General features: G+C 45.0%; 5 protein-coding genes across 7 annotated transcripts; 4 read left to right on the top strand and 1 right to left on the bottom strand.

The window, feature by feature from the left end:
- Window positions 1–509: 509 nt before the first annotated feature.
- LOC6553973 lies at window positions 510–2,430 on the top strand. The gene is made up of 2 exons (XM_026975969.1): window positions 510–1,220; window positions 1,582–2,430. The coding sequence occupies exons 1-2, from the start codon at window positions 577–579 to the stop codon at window positions 2,300–2,302; spliced, it is 1,365 nt and encodes a 454-aa protein (XP_026831770.1). The 5' UTR covers window positions 510–576; the 3' UTR covers window positions 2,303–2,430.
- Window positions 2,431–2,572: 142 nt separating this feature from the next.
- Window positions 2,573–5,015, top strand: LOC6553916 (glutathione S-transferase D7). The gene is made up of 4 exons (XM_015154601.2): window positions 2,573–2,857; window positions 2,918–3,011; window positions 3,156–3,814; window positions 4,258–5,015. The coding sequence occupies exons 3-4, from the start codon at window positions 3,198–3,200 to the stop codon at window positions 4,949–4,951; spliced, it is 1,311 nt and encodes a 436-aa protein (XP_015010087.1). The 5' UTR covers window positions 2,573–2,857; window positions 2,918–3,011; window positions 3,156–3,197; the 3' UTR covers window positions 4,952–5,015.
- A 601-nt stretch (window positions 5,016–5,616) lies between these two features.
- Window positions 5,617–6,456, top strand: LOC113564299 (glutathione S-transferase 1-1-like). The gene has a single exon (XM_026980669.1). It carries the CDS (start codon window positions 5,674–5,676, stop codon window positions 6,310–6,312), a length of 639 nt encoding a protein of 212 aa, XP_026836470.1. The 5' UTR covers window positions 5,617–5,673; the 3' UTR covers window positions 6,313–6,456.
- A 72-nt stretch (window positions 6,457–6,528) lies between these two features.
- On the bottom strand, window positions 6,529–8,587 carry LOC6553914. 2 transcript variants are annotated; one of them, XM_026980654.1, is made up of 3 exons: window positions 8,538–8,587; window positions 8,111–8,327; window positions 6,529–8,040 (listed from the first exon to the last, which is right to left on the bottom strand). In XM_026980654.1, the coding sequence occupies exons 2-3, from the start codon at window positions 8,297–8,299 to the stop codon at window positions 7,420–7,422; spliced, it is 810 nt and encodes a 269-aa protein (XP_026836455.1). In that variant the 5' UTR covers window positions 8,300–8,327; window positions 8,538–8,587; the 3' UTR covers window positions 6,529–7,419. The 2 variants fall into 2 exon arrangements, with proteins under 2 accessions (XP_026836455.1, XP_001980425.1); XM_001980389.3 differs by lacking the exon at window positions 8,538–8,587 and having other exon boundaries at window positions 8,111–8,513.
- Window positions 8,588–8,639: 52 nt separating this feature from the next.
- On the top strand, window positions 8,640–11,003 carry LOC6553913 (glutathione S-transferase D7). Of its 2 annotated transcripts, XM_026980659.1 has the most exons (4): window positions 8,640–9,296; window positions 10,069–10,281; window positions 10,343–10,484; window positions 10,575–11,003. In XM_026980659.1, the coding sequence occupies exons 2-4, from the start codon at window positions 10,079–10,081 to the stop codon at window positions 10,896–10,898; spliced, it is 669 nt and encodes a 222-aa protein (XP_026836460.1). In that variant the 5' UTR covers window positions 8,640–9,296; window positions 10,069–10,078; the 3' UTR covers window positions 10,899–11,003. The 2 variants fall into 2 exon arrangements, with proteins under 2 accessions (XP_026836460.1, XP_026836457.1); XM_026980656.1 differs by lacking the exon at window positions 8,640–9,296 and having other exon boundaries at window positions 9,980–10,281.
- The last annotated feature ends 269 nt before the right edge of the window (window positions 11,004–11,272 follow it).

Below are 11,272 nucleotides of genomic sequence, written 5' to 3' on the forward strand. Positions count from 1 at the left end.
TTCATTATTCTTTATCTTTTAAATTAATGACATAGATAACGCAAAGTAACTGATGAGTTGATTTATACCTACATATATAGGTGCAATAAATTGAAAAACGGAGTTATTCAATGCTCCCTATTTCTGATTATTTTGCTAGCAACACCATGAATTTCAACACTATTTAATCAGCTTCAAATGGGTCTTCTATCTCCCTGTACTACTCACACTTTGTTTTTCTAAATCACTCCATTTCCCTTACGATAACCATCTAATTATACAAACTAGTGCCAGCTCGAGCAGAAGATTATAAATTATGCACCTGAAATTATTATTAGCACTTCCTTGGCATTATTATTATTATTATTAGTCATTGTGGGAACATACATACCTCGGAACCGAAGAGACCAAGATTGAAAAAGTTTATTCTAACCATGACTGGCATTTATTTCAAACGCCAGCCAAACACAAATCCACGCAAGCATAAACAAATGGGTGGAGATAAAATTTACGCTATAAAAGAAATGAGGTTTACTGGGAATTGTTAGTCGTAGTTCTCCACTGTGCAGGTTAACAACAAGTTAGAATACTCCAAACATGGACTTTTACTACATGCCAGGCAGCGGAGGATGCCGCACGGTCGTCATGGTGGCCAAGGCCCTTGGTCTGGAGCTGAACAAGAAGCTACTGAACACCATGGAGGGTGAGCAGTTGAAGCCGGAGTTCGTGAAGCTCAATCCCCAGCACACCATTCCCACGCTGGTGGACAATGGATTCTCCATCTGGGAGTCCCGTGCCATCGCCGTTTATCTGGTGGAGAAGTACGGCAAGGACGACTATCTGTTGCCCAAGGATCCCCAGAAGCGTGCCGTGATCAACCAGCGTCTGTACTTCGACATGGGAACTCTGTACGACAGCTTTGCCAAGTACTACTATCCCCTCTTCCGCACTGGAAAGCCCGGAACTGATGAGGACTTGAAGAAAATCGAAACCGCCTTTGGATTCCTCGACACCTTCCTGGAGGGCCAGGAGTACGTTGCTGGCGGCCAGCTCACCGTGGCGGACATTGCCATCCTGGCCACTGTCTCCACGTTCGAAGTGAGTGGCTTCGACTTCAGCAAGTACTCGAATGTGTCCAGGTGGTACGACAATGCCAAAAAGGTGACTCCAGGATGGGAGGAGAACTGGGAAGGCCTCATGGCGATGAAGGCGTTATTTGATGCCCGTAAACTGGCTGCAAAGTAATCGGTATCACGACTAGTTATTGTTTATTTATGAAACTGTTGAATTAAATAAAAGAAGTTAAGTGTTGTTAAGTATTAATGGAAGTATAATATGTAAGGGAAACACAAATTTTGAAGTCGCTTAGCGGCATATTAGAAAGCAATAACTAGAAGAGAATAATATAAGAGAATATACATACATGTGTCGAAATGGTTCCCTGAATTCTATAATCCGATACTGCAGAGAGCACAAACACGAGTAATTTGAGCATTTTGCACAAGCACATAGAGCAAAGAAAATAAATACACTTGGTGGGAGAGCTCTTTTCTCTAGAAAACAAAAACACAAACATGTGTGTGAGCATAGCTTTATTTGCAGCAATTTGTGGGTGTCCCAGGCAGTTATTTTCTTCCTCTCGAACGGGCAAGTCGAACCGATCGCACCTTCCGACATGGATCTTTACTATCTGCCCTTGGTCGGCGCTTGCCGCTCCGTTCTGATGGTGGGCAAGGCCCTGGGTCTGGAGTTTAACAAGAAGATAATCAATACCCTGGAGGGGGAGCAACTGAATCCGGATTTCATCAAGATCAATCCCCAGCACTCGATTCCCACGCTGGTGGACAATGGCTTCACCATTTGGGAGTCGCGTGCCATTCTGGTTTACCTGGTGGAAAAGTACGGAAAGGACGACTCCCTGTACCCCAAGGATATTCAGAAGCAGGCGGTGATCAATCAACGCCTCTACTTCGACATGAGCCTGATGTATCCCACCCTGGCAAACTACTACTACAAAGCATTTGCAAACGGCCAGTTTGGCAGCGAGGAGGACTACAAGAAGGTCCAGGAGACCTTCGGGTTTCTGAACACATTCCTGGACGGCCAGGACTACGTGGCTGGTGACCAGTACTCCGTGGCCGACATTGCCATTCTCGCCAATGTGTCCAATTTCGATGTCATGGGATTCGACATCGGCAAATATCCGAATGTGGCCAGATGGTACGACCTTGTCAAGAAGATTACCCCTGGATGGGAGGAAAACTGGGCGGGTGCACTGGATGTAAAGCAGAAGATCGAGCAGAAACAGAATTCTGCCAAATAATTAATTTATGAAGATTTTATTATACATATATTTAACATAAAGGGATGTTTATGCTTACAAGCCTTTGGTAACCATAGATAATGAATAAAGTGAAAAGGCCTTGCTTAAAGTCTGTTGCTAAAGAGAAATTTGTTGCCTAGACCCAATTCACTCAACCGATTGGCAATAATTGCATTATCAGAGCAATGATAAGAGGTTATTCAACTTTTGACAAGTATTTATTGAACGCCTGTTTTTTTTTTTTAATTTGAGGCTAAACAATTCACACGTACATATGAATAACAAATTACGATGACGAGTTGTTTTCCCATCATATGAGAGAACCCGTAATTTCAAAATTTCGCTATAAAAGAGAGAACCAGTGCTACTCGCAATTAGTACTGCTCTTCTCTTCCAGCGAATAGCACAGGGAACATGGATTTTTACTACTCACCTCGCCAAGGCTCTTGGAATCTAACTGAACAAAAAGAAGAAGATTACTCCCGGATGGGATGAAAACTGGGCGGGTCTGCTACAATTGAAAACAATATACGAGTCCCAATAATCCTCATCAAAGTAAATAGAGTTTTAATAAACTTATTTAAAAAAGAAACCATTGTGTTTGTTTATGTTTAGGTGTGACGACCTGTATCTTATCATAAACACAATCAAACTATAATCAGATGATAAGATAAGCAACAAAGTGAGACGAAGAGGCGAAGAGAGACAGGTAATTTCACCACCACATTCAATCACCTGAGTCTTGGGGGTTTAATCGCACTAAAGAAGCGTCGAGCAAACAATTATACTCAAATGGGGGCTATCTCGTAATTGTTTTGATATAAAAAGGGAGACCACCTATTATCCCAATCAGTTCTGGTATTGCCTTCCAGCGAATGACACCCATATAAACGAAATGGATTTCTATTACTCGCCCCGTGGAAGTGGATGCCGCACAGTGATCATGGTGGCCAAGGCACTTGGTCTGGAGTTGAACAAGAAGCTAGTGAACACCATGGATGGTGACCAGCTGAAGCCGGAGTTCGTGAAGCTCAATCCCCAGCACACCATTCCTACGCTTGTGGACAATGGTTTCTCCATCTGGGAGTCCCGTGCCATCGTCGTTTATCTGATCGAGCAGTACGCCAAGGACGACTCACTTTTCCCCAAGGATCCCAAGGAGCAAGCTCTAGTCAACCAACGCTTGTACTTCGACATGGGAACTCTGTACGAGAGCTTTGCCAAGTACTACTATCCTCTTTTCCGCACTGGAAAGCCAGGAACTGATGAGGACTTTAAGAAGATCGAGAGCTCCTTCGAGTATCTGAATATCTTCCTGGAGGGCCAGGACTACGTGGCCGGTGACCACCTCACAGTGGCCGATATTGCCATCCTCTCGAGCGTTTCCACTTTCGATATCTTTGATTTCGACCTCAGCAAGTATCCGAATGTGGCCAGGTGGTATGCCAATGCCAAGAAGGTGACTCCCGGATGGGACGAGAACTGGAATGGTCTTTTGGAGCTGAAGGCAGTGTTTGATGCACGTTTGTCGGCGGCGAAGCAATAAAGAAAATTTTATATTAATTTTATTTAGTTTTTAGTTTTAACGATTTTTAAAATATATACTACAAGTTTTGCTTGAGTTTTAAAACATTGGAAAAAACGACTTCCTTTTTATCGATGCTATATACTTCCCTTATATTTAATTATAAATCTGTTACGAACTTCTTATTCATAAATAAACATTGCTTAATGGCGATAAGCTTTCCCACAAAATTATTTGAAATAAGTGCCATGCTCACTGAGCCTCAGCTAATTGTTGTTAGCCAAAGTAGCGAAACGCTAAAAAAGTGAGTTCTAACAATGACAAACATATTCCTATAATCTTTGCTCAGGCTGATAGTGTTTCTGCTATTTTCCCATAAATACGGATTCCTCGATAGCGGGAAATCAGTTTACTTGTTTCACTTCTGAAGCTCGCACGGCTTAGTCGCAATGCCAAACTTGGATCTCTACAATTTCCCCAAGGCCCCGGCCAGTCGCGCCATCCAGATGGTGGCCAAGGCTCTGGGACTGGAGCTGAACTCCAAGCTGATCAATACTATGGAGGGTGACCAATTGAAGCCGGATTTCGTGAAGATCAACCCGCAGCACACCATTCCCACGCTCGTGGACAACGGATTCGCCATCTGGGAGTCCCGCGCAATCGCCGTCTATCTGGTGGAGAAGTACGGCAAGCCCGATTCGCCACTCTATCCCAAGGATCCCCACAAGCGGGCTCTGATCAACCAGAGGCTGTACTTCGACATGGGCACCCTGTACGACGCTTTGACCAAATACTTCTTTGCCGTCTTCCGCACTGGTCAATTTGGAGATCAGGAAGCTCTGGACAAGGTCAACTCTGCCTTTGGATTCCTCAACACCTTCCTGGAGGATCAGGACTTCGTGGCCGGCAGCCAACTGACCGTGGCCGACATCGTCATCCTGGCCACCGTATCCACCGTACAAATGTTTGCGTTTGACCTCAGCAAGTTCCCGAACGTGGAGAGGTGGTTCAACAATGCCCAGAAGGTTACTCCTGGATGGGAGCAAAACATTGAGAGTCTGCAGCAGGGGAAGAAGTTCCTGGAGGACATTAAGGCGGCAAAGGAAAAGGAAGGGAAGGCCTAAACAACATTATATAAATAATAAAGCTTTGTGTAAATATTCAAGTTTGTTTGCAAACTTCTGAAAACGCTATCATATGATGATAAGACATTGGACATTCTATTAGGTGCTCTCCTTATCTTCAAGTAAGTTGATGTGGGCGTTTGTTTGTTGCATAATAGCAAATCCAAGCAATACAGTCTCTGATAAGACTTAATAAATTCCGAATACCTTATATTCAAGGACAGGGAAGCCGCCAATGAGTAATATTTGACCAAACCACTCTTATCTTTATTGAAATATTATTTAAATGTGCAATTTGGCTGGCTTTCCGAATTTGTCAGCCATAGTTCTATCTAAGACATTAATCTGCTTGACCCTTCAACCTGACCTTTCTGTTTCAGTGCCTTCTGTACAGTCGCACAGCTCTAATGACCTATCATCAATTCGTAATTACTGCAGACGGAATAAATGACATTTTGAAGTAAATTCAAATTGGAAGCCGTAACTTTCGCACGCGTGTACACCTAAAAGTATATATGTGTTCATTACCTGGCCATTAGCTAAACACCTCATATTACACCGGATCGTTATCACCGATAAAGCTGCTACTCGGGAAAGTCGCCCGACACCGAATGACTATATATGGAAGTATTGATTTTGGCCGACTTTTGTGATGGCTATAAAAGCCGTCGGACCTTCTTAGCTGTGGTCAGTCGTGAATTAGATTCGTAGGACCTTCCATCATGGACTTCTACTACCATCCTTGCTCGGCTCCTTGCCGCTCCGTCATAATGACAGCCAAGGCCCTTGGAGTTGAAATGAATATGAAGCTATTGAAGGTCATGGACGGGGAGCAATTAAAGCCGGAGTTCGTGGAGCTCAATCCCCAGCATTGTATTCCAACCCTGGTGGACGATGGCTTCTCCCTCTGGGAGTCCCGTGCCATTTTGATTTACTTGGTGGAGAAGTACGGCGCGGATGACTCCCTGTATCCGAGCGATCCCCAGAAGAAGGCCGTGGTCAATCAGAGGCTCTACTTCGACATGGGCACCCTGTTCCAGAGTTTCATCGACGCCATTTATCCACAGATAAGGAGTAAAGAGCCGGCCGATCCAGTGGCCATGCAGAAAGTGGACACCGCCTTTGGGCACCTGGACACCTTCCTGGAGGACCAGGAATATGTGGCTGGCGACTGCCTCACCGTGGCTGACATTGCCCTGTTGGCCTCCGTTTCCACCTTCGAGGTGGTGGACTTCGATATAGCCCAGTACCCAAACGTGGCCAGGTGGTACGAGAATGCCAAGGAAGTCACTCCCGGTTGGGAAGAAAACTGGGACGGTGTCCAGCTAATCAAAAAATTTATCCAGGATGGCAATGAGTGATTTGATGAAAATGTCATTAGTACATACCCAACATGCCTAATACCTCGGCAAATTATTGCCATGCGTGGTTATATTGTAACTAGTAACAATAATGCATCAAATACATTCTTCTGAGCACCGTGATAATAAATTATTAAAATGGAACCCTCTTGTTGGACAATCTCAGGAAAGCAAAGCTCAACATATGGGGTTTTTTATAAAATAAACGAAAGTAACTTATTTGTTTACTCCCTCATCAACAAATATTTATTAATTCAGCTTTCCGGTGTGATAGGTTGATATCCGTGGAATTTATAATTATATTTAATTTTATTATCGGTATTTCACTATCACCTTACGAATTTTATGGAAATTTAAAAGATAAAAGCCATTACTTAGTATTCCCGAGTTCGAATCACACTAATCAGCCCCTCCTTATATTTAAAATATATATATATCCCAATCTCAGTCACGGCTCATAAAAGTGAGATAGTGTTTCTGCAGCTCTGTAAATTCCGCAAGTGCCCCACGACAATTGCCAATTGCGATTTCAACACTGCAGTTGAATGCACGCGATGATTTCACTGGTGTACTTGAACATATAAATCCACTTGGACCCCCTTTTCCCCCCAAGCATCCACGAACCACTTGGGCCGTTGACCGACCAACTATTAGAACAATCGCGAGTTCAGTTAGCTAACAAACGTGCCGCTTGTGGCATTGAGGGAGTACAAATTACATATGCAAGTGCACACACACGAGTATTTCACATGGGTCAGTGTGCGCCATAGAATCCGCAGAGGGTTGCTACAGAAGTTCCAAGTAATTGTAAGTAATTGTAAGCTAATAATCAATAATAAGTTAAGGATCATGGGATTCGATTATTACTGTTTGCGAAACATTTAAAAATATATTATTTCGAAAGCCTTTCTGTCTTATTAAGCCTGTTTACATATATTTAAAAATGCCTATGCGACTAATACATTTCCAGGCAAAATTGTCAACATCTTTCAAGAACCCCATGTAACAGAGAAAAGTGAAATCGTGTTTTATAGCATCATTAAAAGTACATTTTGCATTCCACCTAATTTACGAGCCAGCACTAAACCTACACCCATCGCGATATCCCTAGTTGGTCAACTCGGTCACCGCCTCCGAGGCCTCCACCAGCTTCTGCAGTTGCTTGTACTTCCGGATGGCGTTGCGCACGAACTCCGTTGCCCGACGCACCCGCTCCGGAGTCATCTCCTCGGCCAGCATGCGACCCACATCCTGGGCACCGCCCGTGCGCAGGATATTCACCGCACGGGCGGGTATTTCGCAGATCGGGGTGATCCTGCAGATGGCACTGGTGATGGCACCCCCAAACAGGATAATGCCCACGGCGGACACCACTACGGCGGCGATGCGAAAGAGCGTGGACATCAGGATGGTGGGCAGAAGATTGGAGACAAATGCCATCAGCGGATTCGAGGAGTTGGGCTGTGCAGCAGGAGCCAGCACAGTGGTACTGTCCGATGCTCCGGCGGTATTTGTGGGCATCAAGAAGCCCTCGTAGCCCGTCTGCACCACAATGGGTCCAGGGTACGGGTAAATGCCAGCTGCTGCTCCCGCCACAGGAGCCGGATAGGAGTAGGGAGCATAGGCTCCGTACTGGCTCAAGTACTGCTGAAAGGCCTCGGGAGTGAGGATGCCTCCAGCGTACACGGTGGTGGGATCAATGCTGCTTCCACTGGCCACATTGTCAGGCTGTGATGAAAGCATCGAATTTTTAGATAATTATTAAACTAACTAAAAGGTATATACGAGTATAACTTACCACCGCTGCTTCCGCGCTTCCATCTGCTGGAGGATTGGTTTCATTGCTGGTTGAAGCGACAGCGTCTGTGGGAGCGACAACTGGTTCGCCACTGCCCTCGACCAGATTTTCCGACTCTTCGACGGTGTTGGGCGTGGCAGCCGGAGGAGCTGCGTCCAGAGCTGGCACACACAGCGATCCACGGATCATCAGCAGCAGGACCAACAGCACATGGGATCTGCAGTTTTGAGGAACTTTGAGGAACATCATCTTCGCTTGGGCGTGGAAAATCAACTGATCCTGGCCAAGGCGCGATCGATTCTTTTATAGCCTCGCTTGGCTCGGCCATTTTAGTCTCTATTTTGCAATTAATGTCACAGTTCTCAGGAATCCTAGAGATCCCTTTTCGTTTCTAATCCCTCACACAAAGCATTCAGCCATACCTTACCTGATTGTAAGGGTGCAGGTAGAAGATGCCTCGGCCGTGGGACCCCGTCACCTGAAACATTTATGTCCTGGCTAATTACCACTGTGCCGACCATGTCCTTGAGTGGCCCTAAGAAATGTCAAGCACGCGATGAAGTCGTGACTGTCGAAAAATGTTTGCAGCAAACACGTCGAGTTCCAAGTGATGCCAATCAAAACCCCCCGCCAGCCAACCTAATCAGGTGCTCTGAATTGGAAAATCAGTTTTCAATCAATAAAGGCAAAAGCATGGCTTGGCACCTAATGTAGACGTATAATTTTAGACACGAATGTGAGCATTTTGGCCGAGTTTTCGACAACGCCCCCACACCAGCCACCACATACTTTTCGACCAGGCCAACACTCGGGCGGACTGTCGTCCATGGCAACGTTCGTTATGAAAACTAAACGAAAACAAATGCGCCCAAAGACAACGACAACAACGCTGGCGAGACAACATGCTCTGAAATTGGAAAAGTCAGACAGCGGATACGGCGGTGAGCAGCGTCGTCGGCAAGTTGGGACAGCTGAGGCAGATTCAATCACCAGATAGAATCCCACGCACCAGCCACCGGAGCATCAGCATCAGTCGCATCACGAGTCCCTTGCAGAGTCCTTGTTAGTCCTGCAGCAACCCAGCTCCGGCAAACGCGGACGCGGCCACACTCGACGGCATACTGGGGAACTGCATCGACATCGACTCGGTGGCCGTGGTGCAGCACAAGCTGGTGCACAGAATTGTGTGAGTAGGCGTCTCCAAGGGGTCGGTAGGTCGGTCTGGCTGATCCACTGCCTTCTGTGCATATTCCATAATGAATAAATAAGTGAGTGCAATTAAGTGCGGGCCACAGCACAGCGATTACCATTTGCAGATAGCAGAGCCCCAGGGGACTTGTTTCGAATTGGCAATTCCCTATATGCATTAATCAAAAATTACTAAATTATCCGTAGTGTTTCATTACAAAAACTTAGGGCAGCAGCACAAGTTTTAATTTTACATTTGCCATTGATTTTACATGGAGTAGCAAAATCGCTGCATACTTTTAGGCGGATGGTCAAACGACCAAAACCTTCAAAGGGATGTATTCAAAAGAAAGTTCTAAAGCATTTGCTGTTTTTATTATTTCTTAAATTTTAAGTAATAATCCTCAATTTATTTTCGTAATTTTCGTAATATCTACTTAATTCCATTAGAAATACATTTACAAATTGTATTTTCACGAACATTTTAAATGGCTTTCCTTGAAATTTACTTGAGAATAAAACCGCAGTGCTTACAGCCTTAAACAACTGCGCACTTTTTGCCAGTTCTCAAAAGACCACGCAAAGAACAATTGGCATTAATTAACTATAACTATGTAGACGAATAAAATCGATGCATTGATTATTTGGCGCTGACCGCCAAGAACCAAGTTTTTTGGGCCTGCGTGTGGCCGGAACTTGGCATTTCAGTTTCGGCCAATGTCCGACACGAAGCGTATTGTAACCGAATTCGTGTATTGCCTGCTCCTCAGAGGTGGCAAGATGTCGCCGCCCGTGCTGTACTACCTGCCGCCCAGTCCGCCCTGCCGCAGCATCCTGCTGCTGGCCAAGATGCTCGACCTCGACTTCGAGCTGAAGATCGTCAACATCCTGGAGGGGGAGCAGCTGAAGCCGGACTTTGTGGCCATGAACCCGCAGCACTGTGTGCCGACCATGAACGACGAGGGTCTGGTTTTGTGGGAAAGGTAAGTGTGCGATTATAACCGCTTTGACCCAGAAACTTACGAGTATATCCTTGCCTTGCAGTAGGGCCATACTATCCTACCTGGTGGCTGCCTACGGCAAAAGTGACGAACTGTATCCCACGGACATAAGGGTGAGGGCTTTGGTGGACCAACGCCTCCAATTCGATCTGGGCACCCTCTACATGCGACTCACGGACTACTATGTAAGTGCCTAATTTTATCTTAATTTTATTTAGGATATCTGTAGTTCACGTTTTGTTTTCTCAAAATAAATAATGGCCAATTCTAAACAGTTCCCCACAATGTTTATTGGAGCGCCCTTGGACGAAGGAAAGCGAGCCAAATTGGCGGAGGCAGTGGGCTGGCTAAATTCGATCTTGGAGGGCAGACAGTTTTCCGCCGCCGATCACTTCACCATCGCGGATCTCACGCTTTTGGTGACCGTTTCCCAGCTGGAGGCCTTTGAGTTTGAACTCCGACCCTATAAACATATCCGCCAATGGCTCGATCGCTGCAAGGATCACATGGCACCGTTTGACTACGAGGAGCTGAATGCCAACAAGGCCAATATGCTGGCCGATATGTTCAAGGCCAAGATGAACCAGTCTGCGGGCTAGCTGTTCTTTAAATCAGTGTTATAGTAGCGAACAAATATTTTCTATATAATATCAGTTGCGTAAGTGTTGTATTAAATAAATGAATTTTCTCTAAACAAGATCGTATGTTTTCCTGTGCAACGGTTTTGTGTTTTCGAATGTTATTTATTTAATTTTATTGTTAAATTGAATTTATTGTTAATAAAATAAAAACGACAAAATCATTTACAAATTTATACATATACATATAAAAGGCTAATATCCTTTCAGAGCTATTTTCCAAAATTGTCGTACTCAACAACAAACGAAATCAATACCCGAAAGCATTATCCCATTCCAGTTAGGCGTACAAAGTTAATAGGTATCCCTTAGCCCGGCCGCAACGAGATATCAAA

This window comes from Drosophila erecta, unplaced genomic scaffold (assembly GCF_003286155.1).
Source record: "Drosophila erecta strain 14021-0224.00,06,07 unplaced genomic scaffold, DereRS2 tig00000000-arrow-pilon, whole genome shotgun sequence".
In the NCBI taxonomy this organism is placed as follows: domain Eukaryota; kingdom Metazoa; phylum Arthropoda; class Insecta; order Diptera; family Drosophilidae; genus Drosophila; species Drosophila erecta.